This window comes from Aquila chrysaetos, chromosome 13, assembly GCF_900496995.4.
Source record: "Aquila chrysaetos chrysaetos chromosome 13, bAquChr1.4, whole genome shotgun sequence".
Taxonomy (NCBI): Eukaryota; Metazoa; Chordata; class Aves; order Accipitriformes; family Accipitridae; genus Aquila; species Aquila chrysaetos.
In genome coordinates, this window is record NC_044016.1 from 35,570,665 (window position 1) to 35,585,530 (window position 14,866).

General features: G+C 46.7%; 1 protein-coding gene across 2 annotated transcripts; it reads right to left on the reverse strand.

The window, feature by feature from the left end:
• Positions 1 to 154: 154 nt before the first annotated feature.
• On the reverse strand, positions 155 to 13,945 carry IKBKB (inhibitor of nuclear factor kappa B kinase subunit beta). Of its 2 annotated transcripts, XM_030036196.2 has the most exons (21): positions 13,777 to 13,944; positions 13,606 to 13,700; positions 12,676 to 12,793; positions 11,856 to 11,925; positions 8,967 to 9,055; positions 8,393 to 8,482; positions 7,895 to 8,019; positions 7,448 to 7,555; positions 7,010 to 7,139; positions 6,349 to 6,543; positions 5,980 to 6,094; positions 5,480 to 5,603; positions 5,071 to 5,222; positions 4,895 to 4,956; positions 3,767 to 3,876; positions 3,462 to 3,511; positions 2,810 to 2,909; positions 2,446 to 2,593; positions 2,108 to 2,235; positions 1,303 to 1,393; positions 155 to 721 (listed from the first exon to the last, which is right to left on the reverse strand). In XM_030036196.2, exons 1-21 carry the CDS (start codon positions 13,879 to 13,881, stop codon positions 653 to 655), a joined length of 2,274 nt encoding a protein of 757 aa, XP_029892056.1. In that variant the 5' UTR covers positions 13,882 to 13,944; the 3' UTR covers positions 155 to 652. The 2 variants fall into 2 exon arrangements, with proteins under 2 accessions (XP_029892056.1, XP_029892057.1); XM_030036197.2 differs by lacking the exon at positions 155 to 721 and having other exon boundaries at positions 2,152 to 2,235; positions 13,777 to 13,945.
• Positions 13,946 to 14,866: the final 921 nt, after the last annotated feature.

Consider the following 14,866-nt stretch of genomic DNA (forward strand, 5'->3'; position numbering starts at 1 on the left):
TGCTTTGTTAAACTATATGTGTACACTGAAGATTTCCTTGTCTGCGGTCTCTAGGATAACATCCTTACATCTCTCATGTTTTAGAGACCTGCACAGTGAAAGCAGCTTTTTCATTAAAATGTTATTGAGGGTATCAAAAAGAGCAAACCAAAAGTTTACATGTTTTAGATAATTTCGTTCCCATATAGGAAACAAGTATTAGGTAGGTACAACCGTTACGCTTAAGGAAAAAAGTGCAAATCAGCAAAGTTAAGAAATTAAGTTCACAGTTCAAGTACATGAGGAAGGTGACATCTACCAGTGACTGTGCAAGCTGATTGCATGTGTTGTCCATTGTTCATTAAAAAGCCTAAAAGGCAACAAAACAACCACATGTGATGCCTAAGGGAAGATACATCAGGACAGAGGATAAGAATATCTGCTGTCTTAAGGCACAATTAAGAACTTTTTCCAAGCAGTTAGAACAGGCATTTCCTACTGTATCTTTGTGAAAAAAGTGTCCAGGAGGTGGATACTAAAAGCTAGGCCATCTGTATCACATAAGCAGTAGGTGACAGTAGAAGGAGGCTCTTGAACTTCCCTTCTCCAAGGCAGCAGCTTTTCACAGTTGGCTTCCTGAAGTAGCATGTCTTCAGAGGCAACCGAAGTGATTTTACATCTGTGTTTGTTCTGGACTGTTTGTTTCTTCTACCTGAAGCTGCAGCCAGCTCCAATCTAAAGCCTGAAGAATAAACAGTTAAAACTACAAAGTTCATTGCTAGCTGGCAGTTGAGATTTCTCCAGAGTAAAGGGGAAGCAATTTAAAAGATTTAAAAATTTTACTGTGAACAAGTTGGTCAATATAGTTTTATGATGAACCATACAACTGCCGTAAAGGAAACCCTTAAGCTACTGTTATTTTCGCTAATATTTTACTTTCTTTTCAATATTCTGCTTCATTAAATAAGCATCCCTGCCCACCAATGTACTGCCACCACAAGAACATCCCAATTTTAAGAGTGCAATTTTGCAGTATTTTTGTAGAACAGCCAAACACCTTCCCCTGTCCTTTACTGTTTGGCACAACCTAAGTCCCCAGTGCCCGGCTCCCATTCTCAGCAAGCAGGGAATATGTCAGTCAGCAGTTGAAGTGGGGGAATGGGTGTTTTGTGTCTCCCACAACTCCTACTCTCTCCTTGTCCAAGAGAGTAATATGCAGATTTCTATTAGCCACATTACTTATTGGTGGCAAAGTTACACAAGCAGAAGTTTGAAGCCATGAGCTTCCCCAGTCCCTTTATAAAAGAATATCAAATATGTTACCATGAAGCTCTGCTCCTGATCCTTCATTGTGTCATGCATCACATTTTCTAGTTGGCTACAGAGTTTCTGTGATTCCAGCAGTAGCTCCTCACTGAAAGGGACAATTATGACACAATTATTTTCCATGGCAGTTTTGTTTAAAGAGATGCTGCCTCTACCTTTAAGAAATATTTCTAGCAGGTATGCTGCAGAGCACTGAAGAATATTAACCTTTACCAGTCAGCTAAGCTAGTAATCCATACTGCAACTGGGAAAGTCAGTGGCATCCCCAGATTTACCAGGACAGGGGAAAGGAAGCATGTTCCAAGTTGGAGTTGGGTTCTTACTAAGTGGAGTCACTGTTGCTAGAGAAAAAGTTGCAGAACAGCCTATATACTAAAGGATACAAATAAACAAACCAACATCTGTCATTCCAACTGGTGACCCAGTTCATTTAAGCAAGCCAGAACTACACATGCTTGGTTATAGCAGCGTCTCCTTTACGTTATAGCTCAGCTACTATCATAACAATGCTCCAACAACTCCTGTTGGCAGTGTACTTCAAGTGAGCCTAACCATTCCAGATAAAACAAACCCTTTATCATTGAGGCAGGGGCAAGTGAAGCTATACATTATTCTGTTTTTCATAAGGCAGATTCACAAGCCCCAGGAAGTCCAGCTGCTAGGTAGGTAAGAGTGCTGACAATGGAAGCTGAACACAAAGCATAAAATGTGAGAAAGCCTGTGTGTCATTATTTCACAAAGCAGGAGCCCCAGCTTTGTAGTGCTAGCATTAGCAGCTACAGAACTCCAGACTTTGCCTCACCTTTTCCTGACAGATTCTGATAAATTGTAGGTTCCAGAAGGTACCTGCAGCAGCAGCTGACCAGGGCTACCAAGACGTGACGTGTTCATGCTCTCTGGACTGCCAGTAACAGGACCACGTACTTTACTCTGAAGAAAACACAGAAGATTCAGATTGCAATTATTTCCACTAATTTCCAGCAGCCAGGAGTATGAGACAGCCTAGAACTTGGCTTTAATACTAATTCAAAATAACAGAGAAAAGAACCATAGGACATACTAAATATACTATTAATTATTTCAGTAACCTGTGCTACAAACCATATTTTCAGGTTAAACTGAAGTTCTTATTTTACTTACACAAGCAATTTTCAGCAAGTTCCACAGTTCTTTCTGTCGTTTCTCCTGAAGCCTAACAACCGTTTCCTCATCTTCATTCATCAGATTCATCACTTTCTCCACTTTGGGGAACAATTCCAGTGCCTTCTGCTTGCAAACTACTGTTTTACTATTAAAAAAAAAAAAAAAAAAAAAAAAAAAAAAAAATCAGATCACACATGGGCAACTGCAGTAGGGGAACATTTCTGAAGTTTCTTATTTCCTGTAACCCTCAGATCTCATTAGCTGTACACACTGGTTTTTAAACCTCTAGAACAAAACCTCTTGCTGAAAGAGAAAATGCTTTCTCTCAACTCTCAATAGAAGCTGAGTCTACAAAGCTCACCTGAGCTGAGCATAAATAACTCGCACTTTTTTTTCAAAGGTCTGGATTGCCTGTAGGAGCAGTCGTACTATTTCTTGGCTGTCACCGCTTGTCCTCTGATCTGGAATGAGAGTCAAGAGTATTACACAGAAAGGTAGGCTTATAGGACAGGGTGAGAAGATTCTTAGTGGCTTGTTTCCACTGCTGCTTCAATCCTGAAACATCCCAAGTTCAGGGCATGCAAGTTTGAGTGGAATGAATTGCACTGGATTTTAGCTGCCACCTTCTTCAAAACGATGAGAATTGGAAAGCAGAGTTGGTAGGTTGGGTCTAATGCCCTGGGGCTGTATAGCTGCTCAAAGGAACAGCTATGTCTTTCATCCTTCCTACACAGAAGCAGCAGCATATGCTTGCAGCAACAGCTTGCTCTGAGAAGAGCTCCAGAGGAGTTTCAAGAAGAGCTCAGAAGGCACCAAGAAAGCAAGGCTGGCCTAGTTTAAAATTGACTCCCTGACTCCCCTCTCCAAAAAAGGCAAGTCCAGTAGAGTCCATGTGCAGCTAGCATACAGGCAGGCCTAGAATGCAGAGAAAGTTTTCTCAGTGCTTCTTGCTGCATCTCCAAAGTTACTATCCACACCAAGCAAGCTGACCTTGAGCTAAAAATGTCTTTTACCTCTTGGCTTCTCTCTCAATCTCCGGTACAGCTCTCTGGCTTGTTCTTCTCTAGAAGAAAAAGGCACAGAACACAAAGGACTTCTCTAGAACCTAAATTACGAACAAGTAGTTCAAGAACTCAAATCTTTTATATACCAGTCTGCCATTTCAGACCTATGACAGGTAAGGAATCAAAAACTGTCTTTTAAAGTCCTCCCAGTCCCCCGTAATTTGGGCTGAAGAGGTAGCACTTTCATTGTCCTGCAGTGAATAAGCTCAGCTCGCAATAGTCCTGCATCTGAAGTTCAAGGTAGTTCAACTCACAAATCCTCCAGTGTTCCTCCTTGTTTACGACCTAGTGGGCTTCTCTGCAGGTCCACAATGTCTGTCTGCAGGGCCATCATCCTCTTCACTAGCTGATCCACATCATCCTCCTGAAAGCAGGGCGGAACATAAGCAATGGGATAGTTTCATACTAAGAAACACTGCCACTCACACTGGCTCTTCCTTTCTCATTCACATTTCTGAACACATCGGCAAGATGCAAACCACAGTCTTGGACAAAGACAAATGAGAATACGAGTAATTTCAATTCAAGGAAATTAGCTTGGTGCTCTGGGGTAAAACAACTTTCAAGAATTTTTTGATAAAAAATTCAGCCTGCGACAAAGAGCCACTGAAGGGTCAGACTTTGTAGTAAATGTACTGCTATTCCAGATCTCTTCTCTCATCCTATCCATCACTGCTTTTCCCCTTTTCCCTCAGCACACAACCACATCCTCTCCTGGCAACCCAAATTCTGCTTTTGACTTGACCTCGTTTACATGCAGAAGCTGCCGCTTGTTAGACAGCCATTCTGCCCTCTGCCTCCTCCCAATAGAACAGGACCAAATGTTGGAGAAGAATAAGATACCAACTAGTCACATTTCACTCCTCATCTGGGAGCAATGGTCCTTGGCTCTACTTACAGGGGTTGCACTGTCTTGTGTCAAAAGGCTGAACGCCTTACTGGGAGCAGGTACAGAATGTGCACCAAGAATGGGAAATTGTTGCCTTTTCAAAATTCAAGACTGATGCTTAAAATTCTTGTGTTCATTCATCTAATCATTTGCCTTCCCATTCAGTTTAACCTATGTTCCGTATCCTCTTTTCAGCTATCCTGGCTCCAGGACTGGGTTAGCAGGACATCCGAGCACAACCACTGCAAAATCTCCTCGCACATTCCCCAAGATCTCCCATTTTCCCCTAAGCCTTACAAACACAGCAAGCTTCATGAAGTACTGGCAATGGACAAAAATGGTGCAAACCAAGGCAGTGTGACATCTGGAATCCGCCCAGACACAAGAAGTTTGTATTTAAGGGAGGACAATGATGGGCTGGGGGGTGGGGGGGGCGAAGCAAAGAAAAACAAGCCTTTTTCTTTAGGATAAGTAGTTAGATTTAGAAACATACCCGCCCACAAAGTTCCACAGCTTGCTCCATCTCTTTCCAGGCAAAGAGCAGCTTCTCAGAAGCTAAAGGAATGGAAGAAGAGTGATTGCTTTTCTCAGGTTCATACAGGAAAAGGTAGATACTTTGTGGGGATAAGAGGCATAAAAAGACCTCTGTTTGCTAGATGCTATACTCACTAATTCCAAATTCAATCTGCTCTTTATACTTCTCCAGATCGATTTGGATGCTTGTTTTAAAGAAGTCCAGCTTTGCTTTCAGCTGCTGGGAAAGGGAGGCCATAGAATTCTTCATCTTCGAGAGGGTACTATTGTAACGCAACAGATTCATCCTGCATGGACAAGAAAGGTCCTATTACCCTCCCAAACTAAAAATGCAGACTTCCACTTATATCAAAAGTAGATACTTCAGAGTGTAGCAGTGAGCACAAAAGCAGTTGTCTCAGAGGATGGAACTCTCAGCTTTTCACTAATCGTTAATGGCTCCACTCATGGGCTTCCCCATTCCAACAGGGTCCCATTCCTGTCCTTTCCCTCTCACCAGGGAGAAAAGGCAGAGATAAATATTCTAGAGAAACTGCCACCGTACATGGCTGCTCGCTGCCCCTGCTGAAGCCGGTTACAGTCTTCTTTCAGCATCCGGATTGTGTGCCAGATCTGACCCCACACTTTCCGCAGCTGGAAAAAGTGGAGATTCTTCTTTGGATCCTGAACTGGAAACAGAGCAGGGGGGGAGGGAAACGTACGTATCAGCATGAAGCTTAAAAGTAGTGTTATCACGTGACAAAACAGACCAAAATATCATTCCTTTGAGGGGCATGTTACCTCTTGCAAAGCCTACAGTTGGCTAACCTCTATGCAGCTTCCCCAGTATATCAAAAACCCAACACTTCCTTTCCTCAGTTATTTTGACAAATTGAATGAAAGCTATGCCAGTCCATTCTACTGCTTCCCAGTCCACTTTACTGCTTCTTCAGTCCCAATATGCAACAGCTCTCTCTACTCTTTGCACATGAAACAGACCACAGAACACAGGCAGCCCCCTCAACACGGACAACCTCTCACGCTCATGCTAGAGAAAGTCCTTACGGATGCAGTCAACACTTTCTGGATGAGGACGCAAGGCAACCTGAGCCTCATAGGCAACCTTCTGGTTATCAAAGAGGAACAGGAGGTCTGTGTCTGCAGCTGCAGTATCATTCACCTGCAGAAGACAAAAGACCCAACTAGGTTCTCAGAAAAAGCAAGCCTCAGTAACACCATAAACAGAATGTTCTTCCTCAGCCAAACAAAGACTGAACACCAAAGGCAACAGCGTGCCTATTCTGCAAGGTCTGTTAGGTCTGTGTGGTTACTATGACAAAAGCCTGCCAGAACAGCAGGGAGTGCTGTGCTCCCGAAATGAGAGCAGTGCCTGCTGATTCGCTCAACAGTAAGGAAGGGAGTATTCAGACTCACCTTGCTATCAGCTATATGTTTAGTGGCCAACTTCTGAGAAAACAATGCAAGTCCAGCTTCCTGCAGTAGCTCCTGGTCCTGTTCTGGGATTCCTGTATCTGACTGGATCCTCGCTTTCACAGACTGCAGAGTCTCCTCTTCTGTCACAGGGTAGGTGTGTACAGTTCCCGTAACCATGTTCAAAACATGAAGCAACTACAAGAAAAGTAGTGTGACATAAGAAGGGCTGAAGATACATTGGTCATGTCTGAGCAGAGATCTCAGGACTGAGACATTGGCCACTGATAAACTGTTCAAAGCACTTGCCGGGCTCAAGAAGTCACTTCGGAGCTACTTCATAACATTATGCCAAAGTCCTTGTCCTCCATCAACCGCAAGAGAGGCCACATGGCAATTAAACAGCTTCAGCCACAGAATCCTCTACCAGAATATGGAACCAAGCACACACAGAAGCTATTTGCCACTCCCAACAAGGTCAGAGGGTATTCGTCCTCAAATAAGCAAGAGGCAAGCACCTGTCACTAACTGTTAGGAGGCAGCTGAATGAGATTCTGTGCTGCTCCTCCTCCTAGGTCTATGACACAAGCCTCTTCTCCCATGGGCTACAACAGGCAACTGCTCTCTGGAAAACTCTTCAGGGTAATATGGACCCATTGCTCACCTTCAAGTTCAAAATGTCATCCAAAGCTTTGAAACACCCATTGGGTCCATACGTAGGATCTGTACCTCTCTGCCGTGGGTGCCACATTAACATGAGTTGCAGCCATTTCTCCAGCCTCCCAGCCAAAACACTGAAGGACCAAAACAAGAAGGGGATCAGAAGAGGTAAAAGTGCATTTGCAGTCACCATATGGCCCGGTCTCTGCAGGAGGACTGACAAACAACTTCCCCCTGCCCTGCCCCGATCACAAATGCAGTGTTTAGAAGGCAGAAATAGAGACTCACAACTACACAAGTCTGACAAGGGACACAAGCATTGTTTGTGTCATGCACTCAATTTATTCACAGATTAACACAGTAAGGCATATAATATAAATCTGGTGCTTTTGCAGAAGAAACAGTTTATCCCAGCATAGCATAACAGATTTGTAGTCCTCACCTGTTTAGATTGTTTGGGCAGGGTAAACTGCTAGAAAATTTGACTTCTCCAGATAAGTCTTCTGAAACAACAATATCCAGCTCACTCTTCTGTCGCACTTTTGTATGCCTAATGAATTCAAGCAAGTACAATTGTGAAATTATCACCTGCCTTTCCCAGCCTGCACGTTAGTAGGCTCTTAAAGCTACACTTGACAGATGTAAGACAGATGCTGCTTTGGTTTCTGCTACCTGCCCTGCAGGAGTCAGTCCTGATCCCAAAGAGCAAGTACCAGGAATGCTGAACTTGCTCAGGTAGGTCAAACTCCTGTGAAGGGAGTCAGTCTCCACAAGGGCAAGTAACATAGCGATATTACCCTAAAAATCAAGGGACCACACTTCTACTTCCTGTAAACACGACAGTCGCATTGCATGCACTCTTCTTATCACCTGGCCCCAGCTCACTCACCATTGCACCGGCTGCCAGTTGGGTAGGAACGGTCGGAAGCCTGTAATGCACTCAAAGGCCAGTGTGCCAAAGCTCCAGTAATCCACTGTCACCGTATACTTCTGCTGTTCCAGCAGCTCTGGAGCCTGAGACAGTTTACACACACATGAGACAAAGCCACCCATCTCTTAGCTCTGTCTATCCCTTAAGAGCTCATTAATGTTTGTACAGCAGATTAAAGACTGTGCCAAACGCTCTGCCTCTCACGAGCTTCTGAGATCCTCTCAGAGTGAACAGCAGAGGTTATTGGCACTCCTGCTTCTTATTTACAACAGACATAGCTAGCAGACACTGTGAAAACCCAGTGTCAGCAAAAAACCAGTCACCTTTGCTAGCTGCAGCACCCCAAATGTACCCAATACCAGGACAAGTACTTCAGCCCAGCCCAAAGCCTGATAACAGTTAACTCTATCCCACTGCAACGTGGTAGCTGCTCTTCTAGCTGAATTCCTTCCTTACCAAGTACTGTAGAGTCCCAACAAAGGATGTGCATAGGCTACCCTGATCCAACTCCTTAGCATAACCAAGGTCAATGATTTTGTGTATTAACTGAAACACACAACAGAGAATAAGAACACTAAAGAGAAGTCCTGTTAAAAGCACACCATACAGCAGAGAAAGAAAAGGTTCAGCTCTTCAAGGTATGCAGGAAAGGTGCCACCGAAGAGATGGAAGTGGAAATGTGAGGCTCCTGTAGATTCCTAAAACCACAAAGTATGTAAAGTTGTCATTGGCTTGATACACACAGAGCTGGAGACATTACTCCAGCTAATTCAGATCTTTGGTCAATCGGTACAGTCTGGTTCTTTCCTTAATAGTTGAAAGTCAAAATATCAGGTGTTACCAGAAGTCTAATACAACCTTTCATCTGAGCTGCACACAGAATACTGTTCACCTGACACACAGATCTCAGCTAGCTGTTATCCTGGGTTGAGTGCTCTTGCAGAGGGACCACTGTAACTGCATGAAGCACATGCATGTTCCTCTTACACTTACTTGTCTGTGCAGGCAGACACACCTGGTTCCTGCTTACCCTTTGCTCTCCTTGTTGCAGCACAATGTTCTCCGGTTTCAAGTCTCTGTGGATGATCCTGTTCTCATGAAGGTACCTGAGAGCAGAAGCTAAGACACAGAAAAAGCCACTTGTAAGAGTATAACTAACAGTACCTAGCATGAGCTCAGTAAGGATTCATTGCTACCTACTGTAAGCATGGCTTGGGGGTCAAACTTTGTACAATCAAACGCACAATGAAACATCAAGTGCAAGAGGAAAAGTTGGTGCCAAACACTTCTGGACACAAACAGATTTTGCTCTCTGGGTCTTCCCTCACGCCCTTCTTGTAAATTGGAATAACATTGCCTCACTTCCAGTCAGCAGGGACCTCTCCAGACTCCCAAGACCTTTGGTAGATGATCAAGAGGGCTCCTGCCATAACATCTGCTAGCTCCTTCAGTACTCTGGGGTGAATCCCATCAGGCCCCATGGACTTGTGAACATTCAGCCGACACAGCTGGTCCCTTACAATTTCAGTGTCCACAAATGGAAATTCACTGTTCCCACACTCACGGTCCTCCAACTCAGGGGACCAGGTAGCCCAAGGTCTATCAGTATTATTAAAGACTGCGGCAAAAAAAGCATTGAATGCCTCCGCTTTTTCTTCATCCCTATTAGTCAGGTGACCATCTTCAACAAGTATGGATCCAATGTTTTCTTTAGACCTTCTCTTGCTATTTATTAACAGACTTTAAAAAGCCTTTCTTGTTGACTGACACAACACTGGCCAGTTTCAACTCTAATTGAGCTTTGGCCTTTCATGTCTTCTCCCTGTATACACTAACCACAGCTCTGTAATCTTCTTGCGAAGCCTGACCTTGCTTCCAGAGATCACACAATTTATTTTTCCTCTTGAGCTCCCTGAGGAGTTCCCTGTTCAGCCAAGCTGGTCTTCTGCCCTGCTTCCTTGACTTACGACACACTGGAATTGCCTGCTCCTGTGCTTCTAAAAGGTGGTTCTTAAAAACTGACCACCACTCATGGACTCCTCCTAAGCTCTCAAAAGCCGATTCACAGGGTACTCTGCTAAATAGCTCCCTGAATAGCTTGAAGTTTGCTCTTTTGAAGTCCAGGGTGGCAATTCTGCTTTCCTTTTTTTCTCATTACACTGAAAATTTTAAACTCAACCATTCCATGATCACTATGGCCAAGACAGCCATCACCTACCATCAAATCTCCCACAAGTCCTTCTCTATTCACAAATCACAAGTGTAGGAGGGCATCTTTCCTAGTTGGCTGAGTACTTGTGACAAGAAGTTATCTCCCACAAACTTCAAGAATTTCCAAGACCTGCTTGTCACAGTAGTATGATATTCCCAGCTGATGTCTGGAAAGTTGAAATCTCCCATAAGGACAAGGGCTAGCGATTCAGAAATTTCTCCTAATTGCCTATGGAATAACTCAGCAGTGCTAACATCCTGGCTGGGCAACTGAGTGGCTATACTCAGCTTTTCTTTACCTATCTTAACCGAGAATCCAAAAGCTGCTCTGCCCTGTCCACAAGGTGTTCTTCTCCCCATTCCACCTGCAAAATTCTTCATAGGGAATTTCTACACAACATACTTTGCCTGCTCAGAACCACTGAGACCTCAAAAGTGGCAGACTGATGAATTCCACCTATACTAGAAAGACAAAAATCTCATCTTAAGAATACACAAAAGCAGAATAAATGCCTTCTATTTTCTCACACTTGCTCAAGTTAATACCTTAATATATTTCCCTTCCTGTGGATAAAAAGCAAAAATCATGGTGCTTAGGAAAATTAAAACTTGGCAGTATTTCCATTTTGTGCTTTTCAGCCATGACTCAGACCTGAGCCAAAAGGACTCACTTTTCTGCTCTCTGACACTTCGTGTCCCTTCTGACAGGGTTGCATTCCCAGACAGAGCTCTCTTGCTCAGTGCAAAATGATCCAGCTAGACTTTCAGAAGTTATCAGCAATGTAACTGTCCTCCTGAAGGACAGTAACCCTAGAAAGACCAACTGGGCATGCACTGTAAGTGATCAGGAAAACAAGTGATGTCAATAGTAAAAAATATTTATCAGCTACAGTTCAGATCATACCATTGAAAATTTGGGTCCGTCCCTCTTCCCATACATACTCAAGCATGTGAACACAAACTTCACTCTAAACATGATCTGCCATTGCCTCTGGTCAGCACTCAGTATCATTTCCTGGTCACTAAGGAGTACAAGGATGAGGCAGCAGAATACAAATGCTCTGGGAACACAAAGGACAGGAGATAATGCCTAAGAGTCACACCTGCAGTAAAAATGATGACAAATGCACATTTATTCTCCTGCCACAAGCTCACTTTCTAAGCATACATCTGCCCCAAACACACTTCTTCAATATCTTCTCTCTAAAGCCTTAGCACCTGTCCAGTTTTGCCCCAGCTGCACCTCAGTAAGATCACAACATGCCCTGACCAAAAAACTCCACCCTAAAAGTCCTTTGCACCAGAACTGTCTAAAATTCCACATAGTAGTTGCCCAAATGCTAATGGAAACCCACTGATCACACACACGCTGAAGTCCTGATGATCAGCTGTTAAGCTGAGGGTGGAGACTGATGTGCATCATAAATCAGAGTCACTTGGCAAGTGTTCAGCTATCTAGAACCTTCCAGGAAATCCTGAGTGGCATTTTTCCCGGGCAAGAAAATCCATCTCTACACTTTCAAGAACAAAAATCAAAGGTTGGCTCTCCCACAGGGAGGGTTGGCAGAGCAAGACAGGAAACAAGTATACTCTTCAAAGGTCAGTCTAAGATGGAGTCATTAAGGTCACTGCTGCATACCCTTAGAGCGGATGCAGCACTGAAAGGGCTTCAGTAGTTCAGACAACTGAAGGTACTGCTACCACTTACCAATATCAGATAACAAGATGAGAATAGCTTCTTCCCGCAAGCCACAGCAATTCTCCAGTTGATTCAGGTACTGCAAGAAAACAACACAGAATATAGTCTTTCCCTCCTGTATGAGGCTCACAGTCCCACAAACTCTCACGGATGCAAGAAGTTCCAGTAACAGCAATGAAATTCTCTAGAGGCTAAAAACTCTATGGGATTGTAACCTCTGGTAGCAGCAATTACAGCTTCAGGCCTTGGTCTAACCACATGGGAGGAGAAAAGAGTGGGTGAAAGAAGTCAGCATCACCCCCATTCTCTTCCTTCTACTTGCTCCACCCTTCATAGCCATTTCGCCTGTGCCTGGCAGTATCAGCTCAAATCTCAGCTCTAAGCTCTGGGTTTTATCTACGAGAAGATTACAGCAAAGGTTAGAAAAACAGTAAGATTAGAATTAACGTGTTATTTTTTTCTATGACAGATAGGAGTTAATCGCTTTCAGGAAGGGTATAGCCCACAGATGTACCCTGCCCTGTGACGGTCTTGGCCATACTCACATCCTGTTGCACATCCCCAACACATGGCCTCATCCTCTATGTGCAAACTCCTCACACTGTCACTTGCAGCCAAACAAATACGAAAAGTTTCAGAAAGCACTTAAGTCTTCAAAAGCTGAACGTAATATCAAGAACCAACCCACCAAAACCTGTTGGTGCCATGACAAGAATTAGGAAGCATCAGGATGTAAAAACAGAACTTTTACAAGGGAACTTCAATAGAAACCCAAGAAAATCAGCTGAGAAGCTGATCCAGCCCTTGGTCGCCATCCTAGGGACCTCACCTTGCGGAGGTCTCCGCCTTGGCAGTACTCCATGGCCAGCAGTGGCAAGTCATTTGGTGCAAGCTTCTGCATCCCTTCAGGGACGTCACGGGCAGCCACCACATTGGGATGGTTCAGCCTGAGGAGGGGAAATGAGGCAAGTACACATGACGAGTGGAACCAGGGTAACACCTGAAAGACGATTGTTCTGCAATAGCTATGCAGTTTCACATGCTCACGGTCATCACACAAAGCCCTACAAGGACAGCAATCCTTTTAGAAACTGAACTAGTGAATGCTAAGGGTCTGCAATTCATCCATCCTTCATGAACCCAGACTCATTCCAACTCCTCGCATTTCACGTGCAGTCCTTCAACCCACACGCACAACAGATCTGCCCAGGAGCTACAGGAAGGCGCCTCGCGAAGGAGCGCGACGCAGTCTGTTGCCACCCTCCAGAAAAGACCCAAACCGCGATCAGACCACCGCATCCTCCAAAAATCAATCCAACGCCCCAAAGGACAACCCAGCACGGACGTCGAGCCAGGCAAAAAGAGCAGCCAGGCAGCGGAACTGTCGTAACGCCGAAGGCGGTGACAGCAGCGCCAAAGGAGACCCACGCCTCTGACGAAACACAGCGCCAAGTCTTCCTCAGCGCGTACTTCTACGCGCTTGCCCCCGTAGCGGGTCGGGCAGCCTCCCGGAACAGGCGGCAAGCGGCCGACGGCCTCTCCCAACATTTACCTCAGCGCAGCCGTTAGACCCGCGCCCGAAGGCCGCCGACCACCCCCCCCCCCCCCCCCCCCCCCCGCTGACGCAACCCCGGCTGGCGGCCACTCCGCCCGGCCCGGCCCGACGGCGAGCGGGCACCGGGCGCCGCCCGAACCGGCCCGGCCCGGCCCGGCCCGGCATCATCGCCCCCGCCCGCCGACCAGGGCCGGCCCGCCTCACCTCTTCATGATCTGTATCTCCAGCGCCCAGCGGTCGCGGTTGCGCGGGCTCAGCTCCTGCCGGCACTGCTTGATGGCCACCTGCTCGCCGGTCTCCTGCGGACACAGCACGGGCTCGGCTGAGCGCGGGCTCCCGGGCCGGGCCGGGCCGGGGGGGCCGGCCGCCGCCTACCTTGTTGTGCCAGCGGATGACGTTGCCGAAGCCGCCGGTGCCGAGGCGCTCCTTCATCTCCCAGGGGCCGCAGGTCTGCGCCTGCAGGGCAGGCGGCCGGCTCATGGCGGGGCCGCAGCGCTCGGGCTCCACAGGGCCTGGGCCGCGGCCGACGACGTTTCCGGCTCCGGCGCCAGCGGCATGTGGCGCGGGCGCCCGCCCGCCCTTAAAGGAGCCGCGCCGCCCGGGCGCGGCGGCAGGTGCGCGGAGGCCCCGTCTCCAAGGCCGCTCCGCCGGAGAGCGGCGTCGCCGCGATCGCCATCCTGCCTGGTAGTCGGGGACTCGGGGTGAGAGTAGAGCTCGCGGGCCGCTGAAGCGAAGTAGCAGGGCTGCCGTCTCCTCCCCACGGCTGCTGTAAAACCCGCTAAACCGACCGAAGCGGACCGTTTATCTCGGTTCCCCACCTCACTCAAGCCAAAGCACTGCTGCGTCGGGCCCGGGCGTTGCTTCCTCCGGGTTCGGCTGACATTATGCGCTTTAATGCCAGTGTAGAGACGCACACCAGCAGCGGGAGGGAGGTGCACAGCCGGAGCCGCAGCACGGCCCGTGGCGTGCGCGGAACCTGCAAAGGCCGCCAGGCACGGAGGTGTCCCCTTAGGGGCACGGGGGCCAGCTGCAGGACCTCACGGTGACATGCTTCATCACTAACAGTCCTGTCAACACTCTGTCCTAAGACGGGATCGGCTCAGGGGTAAACCAGCAGATGGTACTCGAGAGAGGAGACGCTATTGCTGCTGGCTTTCCTAAAATACGTGAAGCACTACAGGTGGCACCCACACCACACTTTCCAGACAGCTATAGTTGTCCTTAAGCTGCGAAAAGCTGGGAAATAACAACTTCTGAAATCTTCCCCCACGGCCATTACTTTGTTCGTTAGCGTCTTGATCTAGAAGTCCAGTAGCAAATAGCTGTTGCCTTTGAAAATAATATAAATTAGCCCCTGCTCACTCATCTTTTTCCTCAGGAACTGGGCATCCCTTCCGGAACCAGTCAAACACAGCTGCCCTTCAGTCAGATTTATGGCAGTAATGTTACCACCAGCACTGTGACT